General features: G+C 35.8%; 2 protein-coding genes across 2 annotated transcripts; one reads left to right on the forward strand and one right to left on the reverse strand.

Moving 5' to 3' along the window:
* The first annotated feature begins 6764 nt into the window (after nt 1-6764).
* Nucleotides 6765-8298, forward strand: LOC128202186 (uncharacterized). Its single transcript, XM_052901533.1, has one exon. It carries the CDS (start codon nt 7022-7024, stop codon nt 7784-7786), a length of 765 nt encoding a protein of 254 aa, XP_052757493.1. The 5' UTR covers nt 6765-7021; the 3' UTR covers nt 7787-8298.
* Nucleotides 8299-19792: 11494 nt separating this feature from the next.
* LOC113511346 (YEATS domain-containing protein 4) lies at nt 19793-22929 on the reverse strand. Its single transcript, XM_052901534.1, has 5 exons — nt 22890-22929; nt 22690-22782; nt 22320-22601; nt 20816-21005; nt 19793-19995 (listed from the first exon to the last, which is right to left on the reverse strand). Exons 2-5 carry the CDS (start codon nt 22735-22737, stop codon nt 19817-19819), a joined length of 699 nt encoding a protein of 232 aa, XP_052757494.1. The 5' UTR covers nt 22738-22782; nt 22890-22929; the 3' UTR covers nt 19793-19816.
* Nucleotides 22930-23467: the final 538 nt, after the last annotated feature.

Consider the following 23467-nt stretch of genomic DNA (forward strand, 5'->3'; position numbering starts at 1 on the left):
GTTGTTTTCTATGTTCCAAAATTGATTTAAATTGTAATTAAATGCTTTAGATGCAAATACATTCTTTATCTATCTATCATATTGTACGGAAAAGAAATGTCTATGTAACGATGCACTCTATTTGTTAGCTCTATATGTTAGCCCCTTTCATATCATAAAAATATTCAAACAGCTAAATTTAAAAAATACGGAAGACCTTTGGGGCATGTCTGTAAAAGTAGTTAGTTCTTTCATAGATATTGTTGCTCCATATCTAGCCACTATTTTTAATAAATGTATTTATAATGGCGTTTTTCCACATTTAATGAAATTTAGCAAATTAATCCCACTATTTAAATCAGGAGATAAATTTGAGCCAGGGAACTATAGACCTATATCTATTTTGCCAGTTCTAAGTAAGGTGTTTGAAAAGATAATGTTAAATCAAATGTTACATCACTTCAGGGTTAACGGACTGCTTCACAGTCAGCAATATGGTTTCACCGCCGGCAAGTCTACCACTGACGCAGGTGTTGCGCTAGTGACACATATTTTCGAATCTTGGGAGAGGTCACAGGATGCACTCGGAGTTTTTTGTGACCTATCAAAGGCATTTGATTGTGTGGATCATAAAACGCTTTTGTACAAGCTCGAACATTATGGTATAAGAGATAATGATCTAAAATTAATGAGAACTTATTTAGAGGATAGGGTTCAAACTGTAGATATTGACGGTGTAAAATCTAAGGGAGCTAATATTAAGATGGGCATTCCACAAGGGTCAATCTTAGGCCCCTTTCTCTTTTTAATCTACATAAATGACCTTCCCTTTATGGTAGAGAAAATTGCAGATATAGTGCTGTTTGCGGATGATACTTCGTTAGTGTTTAAAATTGGACGTCAAAGTAATCAATTAGACGATGTAAATTGTGCTATGTCTGCAATATTAAATTGGTTTACATGTAATAACCTATTATTAAATTCCAGCAAAACAAAGTGTATAAAATTTACACTTCCTAATGTAAGACTAATAAATACACAGTTATTGCTTAATGATGAAATAGTAAATTTTGTTAATGATACAGTTTTTTTAGGTATAACAGTGGACTCGAAATTACAATGGGGGCCCCATATTTCAAAATTGGCCAGTAGACTCAGTTCTGCTGCATATGCAATTAGAAGAATTAGACAATTAACAGACGTGGCAACGGCTAAACTTGTATATTTTAGTTATTTCCATAGCATAATGTCTTATGGCATACTGCTGTGGGGTAAAGCAGCCGATATAAATACTATATTTGTTTTACAAAAGAGAGCCATACGTTCTATTTATGGTATGGGTTCGAGAGAGTCATTACGTCAGTGCTTTAAAGACTCAAATATCCTCACAGTTACTTCACAATACATTTATGAAAATATTATGTATACACGGAAGAACTTAGAGAGTTTTAAAAAACTCAAAGACTGTACAAGTAGAAACTTACGCAATATAAATAAGCTTATTTTACCTAAATGCCGTCTGCACAAAATCAGTAATTCATTCTATGGTAATTGCATAAGATTTTATAATAAACTGCCGGAATCTGCATTAAATCTGACAGAGAGGCAATTCAAATCTTATATTAAACAATTTTTATGTAAGAAAGCCTATTACAGGATAGACGAATTCATAGATGACAACATATCAAGTAAATAATTAGTTTATTAGCATACAACTTTATAATTTTATTTTCTCATTGCTTTCTTGATTTAATTGATTAATTTTAGAAATATGAAAGCGTAGCGGTTTTTTGTATTAATTGCCGCATGCATTCTTATGTAAAATGTGAATACTATAACTATCAGATGGCAATTGTGAGTAGCTTTGACGTGGTCTAGTGTTTTGAGTAGTCATGCTCACTAAAATGTCCAGACTTGTGGCGGCGTGGTGGGCCGGGTCATTGGGCTCCCTAAAATATGGTCGAGCGCAGTGATGGCTGGCTCATCCGTCATACTCGTGAACGGGTGCTGCTTGTAGGGACTGGTCTGCTCTAATCACTATGACTGATTTCCTCTTATTAATTGTTTAACCAGTTGGTTATGTATTCAATATTTTTTTTCTTTTTGAGTATTTAATTGAATTAGTGCTAATTGGTGGTTTGTATTCACACAATTAAACTTGAAAATGTAAAGTAATAATAAAATTATTTAAAAGAGCAACACGCAAGTTTCTTGCTCGTTCTTCTTGTGATGAGACAGCTTTCCGAACGAGCGGTAGATTAAAAAAAAAATGTAATGACTTTTCAAAAGTGCTTCAATGTAAGTTTATTTGAATAAATGATTTCTATTCTATTCTATTCTTCTATCTAGGCGACTTGCAGTCTCTCAGAGTCTAACAAGTCCAAATAGTCTAAAATATTGAGATGTAAGGGAGGAAGGGATTGTTAGTAAAGCGGACTGCTAGTCCCGTTGCTAGCAATATACTCTGTCAGGTCGACATCCCCGTAATTATCCCTGGCTGAATTCCAGGTATACTCATCACGATGGGCTAACTGATCTGCCTTTTTATACTCACTTGTCATTCCTCACTGGGATTACCATTCCATTAAGAAATTAATAGTTGATATTAAAAAAAAATATTGAGGTAGATTGCCAGCAGCTCAAGTTTAAGGACTCCTGCCATAGACAATTTTTTTTCTGTACTTTTTTTTTCTGTATATATTGTAATTTTGCGATCAATGCAGCTGGCAGCATATTACAAAGCATTTTTATTTCCCACATCAGTAATGCGTCGTCGGGTTAACTACGAGTATCATGCTTAGTAATTGAACATTAATGAGCCAGTAGGCACTACCTGGTGATTTTGTCCTCGACACGTGGCATTTCCCCCAAAGTTTATGCGCTTGACCCAAATATGGTTTCAAAGGCCGCTGTTGATGTCTGATATTTATCTAGATTGTATTGTAATAATGGGCTTGGATTGTGTATTTGTGGATAGAAGAATAATTAATAAACTAGATATTTAGCAGTAAGTGAACATCTGTTTGGCCATGTGGGCATATGGTCCCGGTATAGAATAGGCCACCCCTTCCTTTCCCGTGGGTGTCGTAAGAGCCGACTAAGGGAGAGCGAGGTATGGCCAGCAGCGTCCCCCTTAAAACATCTATTAAGTCTGACTACAGTTGTCAATCCGGGTGCCAAGCGTGGCAACTACTGGCAAAACTTCAGAAGGGAGGCTTATGTTCAGCAGTGCTTTAAAGTTAAAGGCTGGTATGATGCTGATGAACATTTGTTTTATTACGCTCAGTTCTCTATTGATTTGGTACCTATATATTGATAGGTAAAGTTCAAGCCAAAACAAAAAATAGAGGGACAGTCTCGGTGTCACAGTATATTATAGGATGTTCACGTTTGTGGGCTTTAAATTGAACAAAAATTATTCTAATCAATTATTTTTATTTTTGTTTATGACACCATTGACATGTTATAATGGTATAAACTGTTACTGCAGTTAGTGTTATTAACAGATTGGTCATAGAATTTTTATTTTTTAGAAAATTAGCTCAGTAGTTTAGTTTTTAAATCAAAGTAACCGGTTTTATCGCAATTGAAATCAGTTTTTTTTGTGGAAAATATAAAAAAATTAATTGATCAATTTAAAATTATTTTCATATATAAGCATAAAGTTTCCTACATAAATATTTTTAAACTCTTTGGAAACGCGTTTAGTCTACCATATTTAGATCTCATGTAGAGACAAGTTTTTAATATTGATGAGACCCAGTATAGAATATAGTGGATATTTTTTCATATTACAATACTGACAAGATTTGGCCAGAATAGAATAGAATAGAATTTTATTGCTAACTGTGTACATACATATAGCAGTAACCATTGCTTTGGATTTGACATCAGTATCAACAGTTATACCCTATCGGGCATGCAACAGTTTAAGAAAAACAATTATATTAACATCGAAACGTTCAAATGCTATTACCATTACTGGATTACAAATAAATATGAAATATTTGACATGAAATAACTTATAACTAATCAGACTAATAGTAAACCACTTCAATAGTCAATAGCTCCCGTCCCATCGTCTACAACATGTGAGATGTCATATCCCTTTCAGACCCAAGATTTTTTTTCTTTCAGATTAAATATATTTTCGTGTTTTGGAGCCAAGCCATCTTGCCGGCACGCACGAGACTACTGCACAACCTAACCGCTAAAATGATTTCTTATTGGCTGGTTTAGAATCTCACTATTATGTTATTTCAGCTTCGTGCGTAAAAATGAATTGCGGGCGGTTTTAGAATTTTTTAAAGTTACAACTCACGCCCGTATCGTTCAGGTCTGAAAGGAATATATGCGTTCCAAACCGGTAAAAAACGATCTCATACAGTAGTCTCCAAAACAAATTAAACAGGAAAACTTATTCCATAAACATTTCGAAATTATTTCCGAAACTGTTAGTTTGTTTGTGTCAACTTGTCCGTTATTTGTATTTTTTTTAATTTTAAATAAAAGTCTACAGAGGCAATTTTGATTTAAATTTCTCGCGAAAAAAGCAACGGGTATTATCCAATATGTTCTTTCTGTTTTAAACTCCCTAAATCAGGGGTGACCGACTTGACTCTAATCAAGACTTGGGTCTACCCAAGATCTACTGTTTTTTTTTTTTTTTTTTTTGGTGGATGAAAATGGTATGGTAACCCCGCCTGCGCTAACGGGATACGCTGGCGGAGCACCAGTGAAGGGTGATAGATGAGAATGAAAACAGGCCAGTTAGCCCATCATGATGAATTCATCAGGAATTAACCATTATAGTTTCCAGGGGGAACCCCAAAGGAGGTCTACGTGGTTAAGTATATTGCTAGCAATGGGATTTTTCGTCTCCATTAGTTAGTAAACAATCCCTTTCCCCCCTCCCCCCCAAGATCTACTGTTTACTGACGAAACCCTGTGCGATCTACCAATTACATACACAATATAGTCACAAATGAAATAACATAGTTCAATACATAATTATGTAATGTTGTAGTATTTTTTACTTTAAATTTTTATACATAAAACTGAAAATTATTCTGTAACTGCTTATTTATAGTAGTGTGAATATTGGGTCTGAACATTTTTCGCTATATTAGTCAAATATTATATTTTTTGCCTTGTTACGATCGACTGGACTAATTAATAGTCGCGATCGATCAGTTGGCCACCGCTGGCCTAAAGTAATTACTATAACTAGTAGATAATATAATAATATCTTATAGGGGGAAAGGGGTTGTTAGCAATGGAGTTTGACAGCCCTATTGCTAGCAATATGCCCTCTCAGGTCGACCTCCACGTGGTTCCCTTGGAAACCATCGTGAACAATACATGTTGAATTCGTCATGATGGGCTAACTGGCCTGCTTTATCCTCACCTATCATCTTTCCCTGGCGTCCCGCCGGTGTATACCGATAGCGCGGATGGGGTTACCATTCCATTATCACTTATAAAAAAAAATATCTTATAGATATAAATAGATTTGCCTTTATTGCAAATTGCAATGCGGCAAATTTCTAGCAATCAATTACATTAATTTAAATGAAACATCAGCAATAATATCATAACGATTGAATAGGCGACACGTGTGACTGACAATGTTTCTTGTTTGTAAAGCCGTGAAGGTCGCCGATCGATTGAAGTAATGATGGTCAATTACACCACTGTCCACCCGCCCCCACGCCGGTACTCCGTCAAAACTGGCGACGGGATTATAAAGTTTTACTAATAATCAATAATCCTATTACATTGTACTTTACAAATATGTTTTTCTTTCCTTTTCATTTATAATACTTAGAATGACAAATAAACACGACCTGACTCTTCACCTCATATTGTTTTTTTTTTTTATAAAAACTCCATGTTTTTATATCTTGTTTACAAAGTAGTAAAATTGTCAAAAAAATACTACTCAAATTTTTTCAAATCCATTTCATTTTTCAAATTTCTTTATCCAATATTGTGAAAAACGTATCCAATCTAACAATGCTGGTGTTAACCGTTGCCTATTGACATTAACCGTGGACCTCTCAGAGTACACTAATGATCATGGTAACTATTGTATGTTTTTTTTATACAACTTAAAATGGCAAACAAACTGACGGCCCACCTGATGGAAAGTGGTAATCATCGCCTATAGACATGAGCAGTACCATGGACATAACATGTGTTGCCATTCCGGTGTAACTCAGGTGTTATTCCTCTGTACCCTGTAAATTCACGCCATATCACACCCCTTCAAGCCGACAGTGAAGCAGTTGTTTTTGCATGGCTTCACAGCCATGCAAAAACAACTGCTTCACGGTAGAAACACAAATGGGACAGAGGAACCCAAGCAATCGAATTTTGCTTACCAAATCAAAGATTCAATTAAGGTAAAACATGTGTACAGTCTTGAACACTTTAAGGTTTGTCTTAAACTACTTGTTGGATATCATAATAATGTTTTAACTTATCATGCAACAAATTATTTCGCCATTAGAGAAAAGCAAAGATCTCGGTCTAAAATGTTCTTAGGGGAAAAGTTATTTTATTTCCATTCCATTCCACTGAGTTTTATTTTGTTTCGGCTTTCTAATATCCTTTACGATTAACCTTCTATAGATAAAATATTTACCTTTCCATCAACTTTCATGTAAATATGTAAATACTTATGCTACCTTTGGTGTCAATGTTTAAATATAATATTGGTATGTAACCTCAAATGAGATGACGTTTTTATAAAAAACTTAAGTATTATTTATTTTTTTATAAAAGACATCTGTCAACATTACATACTTTTCCCATAAAATTTCAGTTGTTAGTCTACTAAGCGGCGTTTTTGTTCCCACGTCACCGTCGTATTGTCTACTCTGTTATTGTGCGTCGATGCAGCGGGAGAGGTTACGTGTGAGCGGTCACACGCGGGCTATCGCGCGTGAGCTGTTCGATTGCCGGCCAGGGAGGGGGCACCACGCCGCCCAAGGTCAGCAGCGGCTGTCGGCGAGCGGGCCCGCGCGCCACCACACGCCCCATGCTGCCCGGACCACTCGCGCCCCTCGATCCGCGTAAAACACGCGCCTTGACCACCATCTACGCGCCGCGGAAATTCAAAACACGGAAACATAAAACGGCCCAATCCAGGATGCTCGACAATGACATCCAGATCAAATCAACGCTATCTCCTTTCCTTCCTTTACCCGCTATTGGACAGAAGAGCGAAAAACCCAAAACGAAAGTTATTGTTTTAGACTTAAACAAGAGCGAAGAGGGCGGTTTGGATAAGTCCTCTATCAAATTGCATGATGTATTGAAGCCATTGACGCCTCTGAGAATTCACGGGTATGTGAGAAAAAACTCTTTAGATCTTGGCAAAAAGAAACCCCAACAGCTCGTGCGGGAGAACACGTATGACGTTATAGAGCCAATTTATCTCAACGCGGCGAAAGTAAGGAAAAGAGACGCGTCAATAACAAGAAGAAATTTAACGACTGTGAATTCAGAAAGTGTAGAAACGAATGAAGAGTCACCGAAATATTCACCGAAGACGAGGTTCAAGAAAGCGGCTATACAAGTGGCGAAACTTACGTCAATGCCCGAAACGGGCAAGTTGTTAAGTTTAAGGGAAAGACAAACTTTCAATTTGTGCCTCAACGACGATGATAAATCTTCGTGTCATTTAGAAGAACTGCCAAAGAGTCCCACTCAAAAGCTGAATAAGCTTACGGAAATTTTTCAAAGCCTAGAAATGAAGGGACGACACAGAGATAGGATGAAAAAAGAAAACAGTTGGTTTTAATTGTTGGATGGAGTTCTAGAGTAAGATAGCGTTTTTATTTACGTGTTTTCTATACATATGAAGATGATTATAAAAAAAGGAATCCATTTAAGTGATAATGTTAATAAAATAAGAGTTTATTTTTGTTAATGGGTACAAAATGTTTAACGTATACGAGAAATAATGATATTTCTGATATTGCTCAAAGTTTTAGTGTCGCGTACGTACTTGACTGTTATATTAAAGTGTGTCTTTTTCTAATATCTTGTTTATTTATTTAATCAGGTATTTTGTGTAAGGTGAGAAAAGGTTAATCTGAAATAGTAAGTTTAATCCTGGCCAATTCTACAATATTAGGTGTTTTACAAATTTCCTTTATATTCTTTTGGTGATTATATTTTTTTAAACAACTTAGAGGTGCATTTAAGCTAAACTAAAAGTGGTAACCGTCAAGTGGTAACACATGTGAATATGAAGCACCATGGATATAACAGAATATACTATGACGCCCATGCTATCTCCCTCACAAGTTTTGATTTTTCAAGAATAAAGTGTTATGCCTCCGTACCTAACCTGTAATTTCACCTGTATTTATTATTAATTAATCCAAGATTGTAGGAGCTTGGCCGTTCATAACAAACATGCTTACGGCCCGCCTGATGGCATGGTTTATGTAAACTTTTAGTTTTTACTAATGATGTAAAAGTGAATTTTTAATCCGAAAATGCCCGTCTTGCAAAAGTGGTAACTGTTATTTACAGACATGAACATTGCAGAATATACTGTGCCGCCTGTGGTATCTCCTATCCATTACTTTTCCTGGATACTAGAATGTTATTTTTATTTTCATTATTTCAACTTTTTTCTTTTTATATCACGAAGGTGCCATGTTTGACACATACAGCCCGTCTGATGGTAAAAAGTTACTGTAGACTATGGACGCCTGCTACACTAGGAAAGTCACGTGCGCGTTGCTGAGCCTGAAGACACCTTAATATGCCCTTTTGAAGAACCCCATACTGTAGTCTTTAGAAAAAACCTCGACAGGGAGCTCATTCCACAGCCTAAGCATTCGGGGCGAAAATTACTTTGAAATTGGGTCGGCAACGTGCGCGTAATACCTCTGGTATTGCAGGCATTCATAGGCTATGGTAACCGCTTACCATCAGGTGGGCCGAATGCTTGTTTGCCACCTTAGTGATATAAAAAAAACTTCATTGTATGTGATCATTTAACTTCAGCTTATGTTATGCACCGTACTCTGTAATTATCAGAGGGAGACTTTGTACAAAAGTCGATTGCTTGGGTACCTCTGTCCCATTCGCGTTTCAACCGTGAAGCAGTTGTGTTTGCATGGCTGTGTTTCGGTTTGAAGGGTGGGATATGGCGTGAATTTACTGGGTACAGAGGAATAACACCTGAGTCCTCAGGAATGGCAACGCATGGGGGTATCATGGGCGAAACAGTATACTCTGTTATGTCCATGGTACTGCTCATGTCTATAGGCGACGGTTACCACTTTCCGTCAGGTGGGCCGCCAGCTTGTTTGCCATTCTAAGTTGTATAAAAAAAGTCTTCTTCTGGTATTATTATAATAGTCATGTAATGTATAGTAACAATAATTATACATTACGTACATTATATATGCATGAAAAAGAACGAAAAATGCTTTTTATCTTAATTCATTCATAATGTCCTGGTCACGTGAGGTACACACACAGAAAATAATAAAATAAAAAAATAAACTTCTACTTGATAGAGTTGACAATGACCTCTAGTTCATGATATACCTTCTTGCCTTACTCATAATATATTTGCCTTGGATACCGTGCTGTGTAATGAACGTTACGCTACCTATCTACTGCTTACCTCTAGTATATTTGTATTTATAGAACCTTGACCTTGCTCGAATTGGTCAACAAGTGGCGGAATTGGGCAACAAATCGTGTTTGTTTGTTTGTACTTTCTTGGTACAAAACAAGTCGCGTGTCTCTTAGGTTGGTATTGTTTTGAATTCCATATTTATTTATTTATTACTAACTTTTACTCGCGAACCTTTTATCCGTTATCATGAATTGTTAATGAATTTGTCACGATGGGTCAAATGATTTGACTATATCCGCGTTTATCATCAATAAACTCCGCCAGCATTTTTGATTTGTCACTCCATTAAATAAAAACAATTTTTTTTATGGTTAAAATGGAATGGTAACCCCGCCTGCGCTAACGGGATACGCTGGCGGAGCACCAGTGAAGGGTGATAGATGAGAATGAAAACAGGCCAGTTAGCCCATCATGATGAATTCATCAGGAATTAACCATAATAGTTTCCAGGGGGAACCGCGAGGAGGTCGACCTGGTTGGATATATTGCTAGCAATGGGATTCTCAATCTCCATTACTAACAATCCCTTTCCCCTCCATATAAAAAACAATTGCTTAGCGGCAGAAATGAAGGAAGGAGGATTGCAAAAGTATCCAAACAAAGGATTTCTGTACAAAATTTCCCTCTAGTAAAACAAGTAAAGCCGTGTGGTCCCGATATAGAATGGGCCACTCCTTCCTTTTCCGTGTAGGTATGTCAGAAGAGTAGACTAAGGGAGGGCGATGGATGGACAGCAGCGTCTCTCTTAAAACATCACTAATAGCCTAACTGTGGTTGCCAACCTGCCTGCCAAGCGTGACAACTACTGGAATAATTTCCCTTGTGGGGAAAGGCTTATATTCAGCGGTGGACAGTTATTGGCTGAAATAATAAAAAAAAGATATGAAACAAAACTGGCCATTGTACCAACCAACCACATTTCTATTATGTGTTTGCGTATAAAGCAGGCATATAAATATTTAGACAGACAGGCAGTCGGTTAATGACACCTTTCTCTACCGGAAGCTTGAAAGTGTGCCGTGCTTTCTTGGCTTGATAATCGTGCAAATTTCCTCAAATCCATGAAATACGAGTGACAAGCTTTTAGCCGCGACTTCTTTCGCGTCACCGCACTGTATCACTGATTTTTTTTTATAAGATGATAATTAAATGGTAACCCCGCCTGCGCTATCGGTATACCTACACTGGCGGGCTACCAGTGAGAGGCGATAGCTGAGGATGATAAATCAGGTCTGTTAGCCTATCGTGACGAATTCAACGATAAATTAGTCACGACAGTTTCCAGGGGGAACCGTGTGGAGGTCGACCTGTTAGGGTATATTGATAACAATGGAGACTAACTTCCCCATTACTAACAATCACTTCACCCTTTTTTTGTATGTTGTATCAGCCGTAAACTGTTGGGGTTTACGGCTATAAGGGGGGTTTTGCCAGTAGTTACCGCATTTGGCAGGCCGGTTGACAACCGCAGTTTCGCTTTTGGTGATGTTTTAAGAAAGACGCCGCTGCCCATACCTCGACCATAAGTTCTCTTTGTCGCCTCTTACGACACCCACGGGAAAGGAAAGGGTGGCCCATTCTATGTTACATATTTATTGAAGCTGATTGATGATGGTTTAGAAGTCATGACGAAATATGCCCATAAATAGGATGGATAATGCTAATAAATGAGCGTCCATCATGCGATGTGTTACCTACGGATTTATTAAAATCGTCTGTAGTCAGGTAATGAAAACAATATTGTAAACAATAACAGGCTTGAAATAAAAATAATATTAAAATGTAATGATACAAAGAGAGGGTGACAGTAACACAGGCTTATATGAGAGGTTAATGCAAGTCATTCAACTTGAATTTATGAGTGGTCGGGCTTTTATAAAAATTCATAATCATATTTTTATGTTTTATTTTACTTTGAAAAAACATTTAGATGTCGCTGCGTATGCAAATCGTTTTTAGAGTATATATAACAGGTATTTTTTACAACATAATTACCGATTTTATTTTAGAAAATTTACGAGTAAATTAAAAAAAAAGCATAACACATTTTGACAAAGCGGCGGACATCTTGCACTGCGTAAATGTGTGGTGTGTGTGGGTTCCAAATTCGATTCCTGGTTGTGCAGTTTAGAAAATGAACTTTTGATTTGGTTCGTGCCTGGGTGTTCTGGGCTGCATGCGTGCGTGCGTGTGTGCGTGCGTGCATGCGTGTGTGTACATGTGTGTGTGTGTATGTATGTGCGTGTGTATGTGTGCGCGTGTGTGCGTGTGTATATGTGTGTGTGTGTGTGTATGTTCGTTGTCTGTTTTTTCATAACATAGATTATCCTAGTTTGAAGACCAGGCGATCGGTATGATTGTGTGACGTTTAATATTATTAAAACTTTAAGTATAGATCATAAAATAAAAAAAAAATCACAGATTTAAACCTAGATGGTGTTATTATGTTAAATTTTCATGCTCCTTCCATAAACTATTATAAAGAGGTTCATTTACTAATTATTAGTCAATCTAATAGAATATCTTTATTTAATAACCCATATAGCTATTAGCTATAGTAAAGCTTGTCATGACTATCCAACTGTCCGTTCATCACGCGATCTGTCGATACCTTCATGAGCCTTTGCATGACCTACATTTCTGTTTGCTACACTCCAATATACAGTTTCAACTAATAATACTGTCCACTGTCTAAAAATAACTAAATATACGGTACGTACATTCGTGAAAAGGAAAATTAGTTTTAACTCCGTCTTATGTTATTTTTTTTTTGTTTTTCTATTTAAACGTAATCTGCCTCAATTTAGAGGCAAATGTAAATAGGCTATTCGTGGGCCCACGAGCCCCATATTAGACCACATCATTTCTTGCAATCAGGTGGGATTGTAATCAATTGCGGGACTCTTTAATAGTAAAAAAAACAGCTTTAAATTATAATATGCAAACAAAAACGTAACGACTCTTTTTTATCCACAGGATGCAGTCATTAGCGTATTAAAAAAAAAATTTTAAAGAGACCTATCACCTAGACAAAGTGCAAGCAAAGCATTGTTATTAACAGATTTTTTTTAGAGCAGAATAGAATTTTATTACTGACTGTGTACATACATATAGCAGTAACCATTGCTTTGAATTTGCCATCAGTATTAACAGTTATACCCTATCGGGCATGCAACAATTTAAGAAAAGCAATTATAATAACATTGAAACATTCAAATACTATTTGGTAATAGTATTGTCAAGTAATCAAGTATTGGTATACTTGATTACAAATAAATATGAAATATTTGACAATATAATTAACAAGACAAAGAATAATCATAACCAAATTAAAATAAAATAGACATAAATTCGCTTACATGTCAATTATTATAAATTTAATGAGTTCAACGTAGACATAACAAAAAATAAGATAGCACAAGTCGTCGTCTCTTTCTATCTCATGCACTCTCTAGCGATAAAGATTCTATCAATAGGATGCTTTTGATTTGTCTAAGGAGCTTGGCTCTTCAAATAAAACATACATGTAAATTTAAATTATCAGAGATGTTTTTGCGAGGCTTCCCTCGCATCTTGGAGTGGACACCAGATAATTCTACTTGGGCATAGTGGAAAGTGGTGAATGGCAGCTAAGGGAACAAAGCAATAGAAAGAAAATGCTATTTTGTTTAGCATTTTCTTTCTATTGCTTTGTTCTTTTTTTTTGATGAGTGAAAATGGAATGGTGACCCTGGCTGCACTATAGGTATATGATGCCGAGGTACCAGTGGTAGATGGTAGGTGAGGATGAAAGTTATCACATTGTGATAAGAATTAACCGAGACGGTTTTCAGGGGGAACCACGTCGAGGTCGACCTGATAGGGTTCTTTATAGGGTTGAGACTTTCTATAAAGTTTTGTTTCACTAGCTTAGCCTAAGAGGCTAGAACACATGATTTGAAGTCAACAAACTGTATTTATGGTGGAGTACATATTAATAATAGTTGTATTTATTTGTAACGAAATAAATAAAAAATAAATAATAAGATACATATTTCCGTTTTTGTAACTATATTAAAGGGTTATTAAAGGTTTTGCTTGTGTAAATTTTAAAGAATTTACATATGGGCTAAATACACTGAACTAATGCTATATTATTAAAATCTTTTTGTAATACTGCTCACATATTTGGGCAGAATTTTTTTTTTATACAACAGAATCGCAAACAAGCTGACGGCCCACCTGATGGAAAGCGGTAACCGTCGCCTATAGACATATGCAGTACCATGGACATAACAGAGTATACTGTTTCGCCCATGAAACCCCCCATGCGTTGCCATTCCTGAGGACTGAGGTGTTATTCCTCTGTACTAAGTAAATTCACGCCATATTCCACCCTTCAAATCGAAACACAGTCATGCAAACACAACTGCTTCACGGTTGAAACACGAATGGGCCAGAGGTACCCAAGCAATCGACTTTTGTACTAAGTCTAATATCAGCTCTTTCCTTTGACTTTATACAGCGTCGAGCGCTTCGAGTTGACGATCCCATGCTAACGAACGGTTTGGATTCCCTATGTTTGAGGCGGGACGTTGCATCTTTATCCATTTTATATCTACTGTACAATGGGGAATGCTCCAGGGAATTATATGACCTTATTCTATCGCCACCCTTTTACCATCGTACCTCTCGCCATTGAGGTGGAGTAGACCATGCATCTCTTTAATTTTTACCTCGTACATCTAGGTTGCAGAATGAGCTCTCGTCTTCAGTTTTCCCTTTACAATGTAATTATATATGTTTTTCATAAAACGTGCCTACAAACATTTAAAATGCTGGCAACGCACAAGCAATTCCTCTCGTGTTGCCGGTGTTTATGTGGAACGGTAGCCACTTTCCATCAGGTGGACCGTCTGTTCGTTTGCCCTCTAAATAATAAAAAAGAAATACTATATAATTTGATTTGATAAATAGCTCCACCGGCATCCATATATTATTGGAACTTTTATATATTGGTAATATATGAATAGGATTTTTTTAATGGGTGATAATGATATGGTAACCTCGTCTGTGCTATCGGTATACACTGGCGAAAGTAGGTCAGTTAGTCCATGCTGACGAATTCAACTAGAATTAGTCACGATGGTTTCCAGGGACCATGTGGAGGTCGACCTGACAGGGAATATTGCTAGTAATGGTGCTATTTGACCCCATTACTAACAATCCCTTTCCCCCCTATGAATTGGATTCCTGTGTCCCAACTCATTACACCATCATCATTACAATAATGACAAAGAATTTCGATGACTCCAACGACGACTTACAGTTATGATTAATGGTTACGAATACGCCTGTTTGCCGACAGAGTTTACACATCAAATAATCAGAAGGTCGATAAACGACAAAAAAATAAGCCTCACATACTAATTTGACAGTCGGACGTTTAGATAGATAGATAGATACTCTTTATTGTTTCCTCCAAAAGATTACAATAGTAAACTTATTACAAATATAAATAATTACAAGAAATAATCACAATGAGAAAACAATGGGCGGCCTTATCGCTAAGAGCGATCTCTTCCAGGTAATCTTTGGATGGAGAGGAGTAATTATAAACAATTTAGTTTGGCAGGCTTAATTTTTATTAAATTTCTTTAGCATAAAAATTTCAGTTTTATTGCTAATTTTTATCACATGATTTTTTTCTACAAGATTTATTAATTAAATAAATACAAAAAGGAATATTACACAAAAATATTAAACAAAAAGTAATATAAAAAGATTTAACTGAAACAAAAAACGTCTGAACACAAATACTATGTGGTCACTCGACGAAACTCCAGCAAGTTGGGGGCACTATAACTATCTATATCTAATTATATGTAAATTGTATCGTCTAATGTACATGAGATAGTAATGATGATATTTATGAAACATGAAATATTTAAGGAAAAACAATATGAGGCGTATTAATAAGAGTACTCTCTCTCTCTTCGTCCTCTTCATTACTGAAGGTCGTGTCCTTGAAAGGTGTCTGTTGCCTCTCTTATGATGTTATTCCATTTTACACGGTCTTCGGCTTCTCGCAGGGCAGCTGCAATCGACAGTCCCGTAACGGCGGTCACTTGGTCCGACCATCGATTAGGCGATCGTCCGCGTGGTCTTTTTCCCTCTATCTTGCCTACAACCAGAGTACTAATAGAACAACAACAAATAAGAGTACTAATAGAACTCAAAACAATAATTTTCAGAATTTTTTATGTCTGTATCTGTATGATTGTTCCGCATTCATATAAAAATGACTACACCAAATTGGATGCGATTTTCACAGTTGAATTCCTGAAAGTCTAAATTACAATCTGGTATAACATTTCACCTTGATACGCAATCTAGAAGTTGTCTCTTTCATTACTTTTCCTACTTCTAAAATCCACGCGTACGAAATAAAAAGAGCATAAAGCTAGTCAATAAAATAAAACAATAGTTATGCGAAATAAAATCCTCGCTAAACAAATCACTCTTCATTTAAAGTTTTTTTTTTAATATTTATTTTTAATGATTTTTTATTTTTATTTATTTGTTAATTAAACATAAGAAATATACAACATGAGTACATTGTACAGTTATTAATATAAAAATTTTTTTTTTTTTTTGATGGGTGAAAATGGTATGGTAACCCTGCCTGCGCTAACGGGATACGCTGGCGGAGCACCAGTGAAGGGTGATAGATGAGAATGAAAACAGGCCAGTTAACCCATCATGATGAATTCATTAAGAATTAACCATGATAGTTTCCAGGGGGAACCGCGAGGAGGTCGACCTGGTTGGGTATATTGCTAGCAATGGGATTCTCAGTCTCCATTACTAACAATCCCTTTCCCCCAAAATTTAATTATTAATATTAAAATTTTATGTTTATTAAGCAAAACCACTTTAAGTCTATTGAAATATTATGAATTATTATATTATCGATGACGGACGATGATAGATGCCTAGCAGTTTCCGTTAATAACCGCAGATCGATATTACAATGTGTGCGAGTGAAATTGAAGCTAAAAATAGTTGACTATGACGAGTTTTATTGGAAATTTATTAATTTAAAATTTATTTACGTATTTTTTTTTATACAACTTAGAATGGCAAGCAAGGTGACGGCTCATCTGATGGAAAGTGGTAACCGTCGCCTATAGACATGAGCGGTACCATGAACATAACAGAGTATACTGTTTCGCCCATTATACCCACCATGCGTTGCCATTCCCGAGGACTCAGGTGTTATTTCTCTGTACCCAGTAAATTAAATTCACGCCATATCCCACCCTTCAAACCGAAACACAGCCATGCAAACACAACTACTTCACGGTTGAAACACGAATGGGACAGTGGTACCCAAGCAATCGACTTTTATACAAAGTCTCCCTCTGGTATTATATATTATTATTGACATATGTAGGCGTATACAGTTATTTTTTATTGTATTATATGTTCAATTTTAACTAGGTATTATTGAGTTTATCTTTAGCTGTACGGTTTTTGCCCTTGACCATTCTATAGATTTTTTTTCAGCTTCTCAAAGTTTGACTTATCCCGTAGAGATCCCTCTATGGGATAAGTTTTTGTATATTAAATCTTTTAATGTGTCCAATGTAAAATAAGTACAATAAATATTTTACAATACAATACGTAACTTAATGGTTCAGGGATAGACAGCAGAGCTTTTTTTAACATCACCAAAGCCTAATTGCGGTTGCTACCCAGCCTGCTAAGTATCGTAATTATTGGTAAAACCTCCCAAAGATTTATGTTCAGCATTGGACAGTTAGGGCTAAAAAATTATTCCTTAGCAATTGAATAAGTACTACCTTCTTATTTCATTATAAAATTTCGTTGAATTGATAGTTCATTTAAAAAAAAGGTAAAAATGTATTTATCTATTCGGTGCGCTCAATCTCTCGCTAGCTTCAAAACCTCTGTTAAAGCCCATTATCTCTCCCTTTAAATAAGTAACTTCCCCATGTTCTATCTGCATCTTCCAGTGTCACTCTCTCCTGTTGTATGTGTGGTTTCAAGTTTGTGTATGTATTTGTGTATGTGTATGCATATATATGTATGTATCTTTATATATATTTGTCTATATATAATAGTGCGCCACCTACCTATTGTTTTTTTTTCTTTTCTCAATGTCCTCTACCCAAAGGTTGTCTGGAAAAGATTGCTTAGCGATAAGGCCGCCTTTTGTATCATTTCGTATTACAGTTTAATGTGTTTACTATTTTATAAATGGTGCAATAAAGTGTAAATAAATAAATATTTTTGCATAACCACAAAATTTATTATTGATTTCTATATATACTATATACTGATTCAGCATGATAATTTCCTGGAGGACCACGTGGAGGTAGAGCTGACAGGGTATATTGCTAGCAATGGGACTGGTAGTCCGCGTTACTAATAATAGTGTATGCGAGCGTACTTGTTTGTGTGTGTGTGTGTGTGTGCGCGTGTATACGTGGGTGAACGCGTGGACATGTGCCTGAGTGTGTGTGAACGGGATTTTTATTTACATGATTGACACGAGCATATTTTCTTCAATGTTTTATTGATATTGAAATATTTAATTAACTTATTGTATTGTATTGTAAAATCTTTATTGTACATAATTCACATTGAACACTGATAAATGATTTAACATACAATGGCGGACTTATCCCACAAAGGGATCTCTTACAGTCAACTTTTGAGAAGCTGAAGGAAAACTGTAGAATGTATAAGGGTAATAACCGTACAATTAAAGATAAACTAAATAATACTTAGTAAAAAATTTAATGTATAATACAATAAAAACAGCTCTATATACCTACATATGTAAATAATAAAAGTACATGAATAATAATATAGATATATTCAATCGTCATAGTCGTAGAATACTGACGGATCTTTATATGTAATCTTTGTCAGATCCGTCAGTATTCTACAACTATGACGAAATATAAATGGTCTGTTTCAATGTAACTTAATAAAATTAATAAACGAATAATTGATCCGACCATGAAACAGTTCGCTGATGTCTAATAGTAGTTAGTACAAATAATAAATCGATCGATTTAATGTTTCAGTTTATTATTAAATTCATCAAGAGTACTTCTGTGTAGTGGAGATAACTGTTCATTATGTTTGCATGGCTGTGTTTCGGTTTGAAGGGTGGGATATAGCGTGAATTTACTGAGTACAGAGGATTAACACCTGAGTCCTCAGGAATGGCGACGCATGGGGCGTATCATGGGCGAAACAGTATACTCTGTTATGTCCATGGTACTGTTCATGTCTATAGGCGACGGTTACAACTTTCCATCAGGTGGGCCGTCAGCTTGTTTGCCATTCTAAGTTGTATAAAAAAATGCTTATTTTTCTAACATAGTAGTATAAAAAACTATATAATTAAGACCGATTACAATAATTAATATAATAAAATTGTTACTAGACATTCTAAGTACATGGGAGATATTTAAGAAAAATTAATATAGGAGGTCTTAATAAGACATAAAGACGTAAAAATACATTTTTTTAGAAATTTTGTATGTATATCTATATGTTTGTTCTGGTATCAAGCGATAACTACAACAAATTGAATCCGGTTTTCCTTTTTTTTTTTACAACACAGGGGGCAAACGAGCATGCGGCTCACCTGATGGTGACTACCGCCGCCCATGGTCACCCGCAACACCAACAGCATTGCAGGTGTGCTGCCGGCCTTTTAAAAAGGAATATGCTCTTTTCTTGAAGGTTATGTTGTCGTATCGGTTCGAAAAAACTGCTGCTGGAAGTTGATTCCAAAGAGTGGTTGGGCATGGGAGAAAGTGCCTTGAAAAACGCACGGTGGAGGACCGCCACTCGTCCAGATGGTTGGGATGAAATTTTAGTTTGTGGCGGGTTGTACGATGGTGAAAATCAGTAGCAGGTATCAATCCGAACAATTCTTCAGGAATACATCTGTATTTCTAAAGATCTTGCCTGAAAATTGGTCTATGTATTATTATTTTGATATGCCATCTAACCATTGGTTTTTACAGATCATCGTGAACATACAGACAGACACAGCGGGGAGCTTTGTTTTATATGTAGTGATATGCTTACATCGCTTTTAACAATAAAAACTCCATATAAAATAACAATATTTATAACAAATCACATAGCAGTTAATATATTAGCATTTGGGTTATTTTGTAATTTGGCTATTTCTTCTTTGAATTTTGTTATTGTCTCCTTGGCTAGATGTAGTTTTTCTTTTAACACTGTTATTTCACTTCTCACTTTTGTTTGAGCTGATAATATTTTTTCTAATGTTTTCTCTTTCTTCTCTTCAACTGAAAGACAAGACACAGTTTACAGTATTACGTGGTTTCTGAATGCTAATGTAACATAATTTCTGTAACTTGTATTTTTATAGATAATAAAAAAAAATAACCTCCCCTCCCTAAAAAATATAAATATATAAATTCTTACAGATAGATTCCTATTTATATATATACTATATATTACCCACTAGTGTTAGTTACTAATGAATTTAATAATTTATGAATATAAACAGAGTTTTTCTTCCTAGAAAAGATTACCAAAAACTAAAATAGATAATTCTTGGCACAAATGGAATAATATATTTTTTTTTTCTAGGCAATTGTTTTTTTGATATCTTTTAATGAATCTACATTTTTTCTACATGGGAATGGGTTAAAGTAATGAACATACTGTATATTATATACATTTGGGTATCATATTACATAAATAAAAAAAAAGATGAATCAAGAACATCATCCATATAGATGTGGGAGGGAGAGGAGAGAGACTTTGAGACTCACCAGAGGGAGACTTTGTACAAAAGTCGATTGCTTGGGTACCTCTGTCCCATTCGTGTTTTTACCAGCTGTTGTGTTTGCATGAATTGAAGGGTGGGATAGTGAATTTACAGGGTACAGAGGAATAACATCTGAGTCCTCAGGAATGGCAATGCATGGGGGGTATCATGGGCGTAACAGTATACTCTATTATGTCCATGGTACTGCTCATGTCTATAGGTAACGTTTACCACTTTCCATCAGGTGGGCTGTTAGCTTGTTTGCCATTCTAAATTGTATTAAAAGAAACATAGATGTCACTGTAATAAATAAAATAATTGTAAGTGCTTACAATCTGTATCATGTGTCCATGGCCCATTGGTAATAGGTTTTACGCTGTTCAATAAATGTTGCATTAATTGTGTGGGCTCTTGGAACACTATCTCTTCGTATGACTCGCTTACGAGTGCCCTGCCAACAGTTGGCGGAGCCCCCTCCGTAACTGGTGACTGGAATAGTTTGAGGATGTGGTATAATGTCACCTGAAATTTGTAAATGCATATGTATTTTGATGTAAAAATTTGCCATTTTTTGGTCCAATATTTTTTTCTTACTATTCATATAGTCAGAATATCGAGGTTCAGTGAGGTTAAAGGTTAAACTTAAAATTCCTTATAAGTTAGTTATATTAGTTGCCTTAGAACAAATTTATCAAGAACTTATGATAATGAAACACCTGGATTAATTTTCTAAATTTAAAAATTTAAAAGAATAAATCTAGGCATTTGCATATTTAAGATTATTTTCCATAGGGGTCTGACCCTTTAAAAAAGGGGCATAACTGTATTCTCAGACATGCATTTACCCATAGCTGAAAATTGCATTTCTAATCCTGGGTGGGGGAGGGAAGGGGTTGTTAGTAATGAAGACTGAGAATCCCATTGCTAGCAATATACCTAACCAGGTCGACCTCCTCGCAGTTCTCCCTGGAAACTATCATAGTTAATTCCTGATGAATTCATCATGATGGGCTAATTGGCCTGATTTCATTCTCATTTATCACCCTTCACTGGTGCTCTGCCATCGTATCCTGTTAGCACAGGTGGGGTTACCATACCATTTTCACCTAACAAAAAAAATCCTGGGGTGGGCACAAACAATTCTTCGATGCAGGTTTAAATATGGCTATAAATCAATTTTAATATTAAAAACAAATATAGACAACAATTGCCACCTCCAATCAAGTCGGCTGTTCATTATTCAAAACTGCATCATACCAGCTGTTAACTGTCCCTTGCTGAACACAACTGTGAACTGTCCCTTCCACATAAGCAGAGTTTTGCCAGTAGTTGCAATGCTTGGCGGGCGGGATGGCAACATAAGCTAAGCTTTTAGTGATTTTTAAAAGGGACACTACTGCCCATGCCTCAACTATTTTACAACTAAGTTGCCTTAATCACCTCTTATGACACTTATGGGAAAGGAAAGGGAAAACTATTCTCTGCTGAAATCACATGACAAATAATAATAATACCAGAGGGATACAAAAGTCGATTATTTGGGTACCTTTGTCCCATTCGTGTTTCTACCATGAAGCAGTTGTGTTTGCATGGCTGTGTTTCAGTTTGAAGGGTGGGATATTGTGTGAATTTACAGGATACAGAGGAATAACACCCGAGTTCTCAGGAATGGCAACACATGGGGGGGTATCATGGGCAAAACAGTTCTCTCTGTTATGTCCATGGTACTGCTCATGTCTATAGGTGACAGTTACCACTTTCCATCAGGTGGGCCATCAGCTTGTTTGCCATTCTAAGTTGTATAAAAAAAATTCATAATAATAAAGTTTTACTGACCGGTCTTTCATTTGGATCATGGAAATATATCTTGATGACAATCTCGAACTCTCCCCATCCAGTCTCTGTGAGTTCATATGGGGGTTTGGTGACTATTCTGTTAGGATTCGCATAACTCTCGTGCAGCTTGAAGTGTACTTTCTTTATATACGCCGACATGTCTTCGTTGGCATATGGTTTTACGTAGACAGTCCATTGATGTGTGTGACCATCCTCTTCACGTTTTTTGCCAAAATATCTAGCGACGTTTCCATACACTATTGGTTTTACTATCACCAAACCCTTAAAAGTAAATACAAAAGTAAATATTCCAATTTTAACGCTAATTTTATTAATTACCTACTTACTTAATAGAAAAATCTAGATGCACCTTTATTCTGCCGCCAGAATCTGGCCCAAAGTCTGTTGGTAAACTCATATCTGTATCGATTTTAGACGACAGCTTGAATGTTGTGATGAAAAACTGAAAAAGAATATGTAAAATGGTAAAGAGTATACTATATTTTCCTAAGAGATAAGAATATAAAATAGTCTGTTGTTAAACAATATACAACAATAAATAAAACTAACCTATACATTCAATATTGATGCTGTCAAAATTTTGTTACCAAACCCGCGTCACTTAAAACAAATTTACCATTTCTGTGTAACCAATTAATTGATTTGAAAAATTTAAGCCATAAACAAGGCTGGGCAGTATTAGAATTATTTCTAAACAAAATACAAAATTGAAATACGAATATATATTTGATAATTCGTATTTCAATTATTTCTTAACAATGTAATTAGTAATTCGTATTTTAAATACCTGACGCTAAAGTATTTAAGGTATTCAAGTATAGGTATGTAGGTAGTATTTAGGTATTAGGATTTTCTAGTTAGCATTTCAAATACTCAGGCTTCAAAATACATTTTAACATTAATACATTTAGCTTTCATTCACCGATCTTGGCCATGTGATCCCGGCATAGAATATGCCACCCCTTCCTATCCCCTGGGCGTCGTAGGAGCCGATTAAGGGAGAGCGAGAGATGAGCAGTAGCATAAACTCTTATAATCCGTCTTTCAAGTGTGATAACTACTGGCAAAAACTTTCAAGGGGGAGGCTTATGTTCAGTAGTGAACAGTTAAAGAGTGATATGATAAAG

The sequence above is a fragment of the Galleria mellonella genome, unplaced genomic scaffold (assembly GCF_026898425.1).
Source record: "Galleria mellonella isolate WM207_F2 unplaced genomic scaffold, CSIRO_AGI_GalMel_v1 utg78, whole genome shotgun sequence".
In the NCBI taxonomy this organism is placed as follows: Eukaryota; Metazoa; Arthropoda; class Insecta; order Lepidoptera; family Pyralidae; genus Galleria; species Galleria mellonella.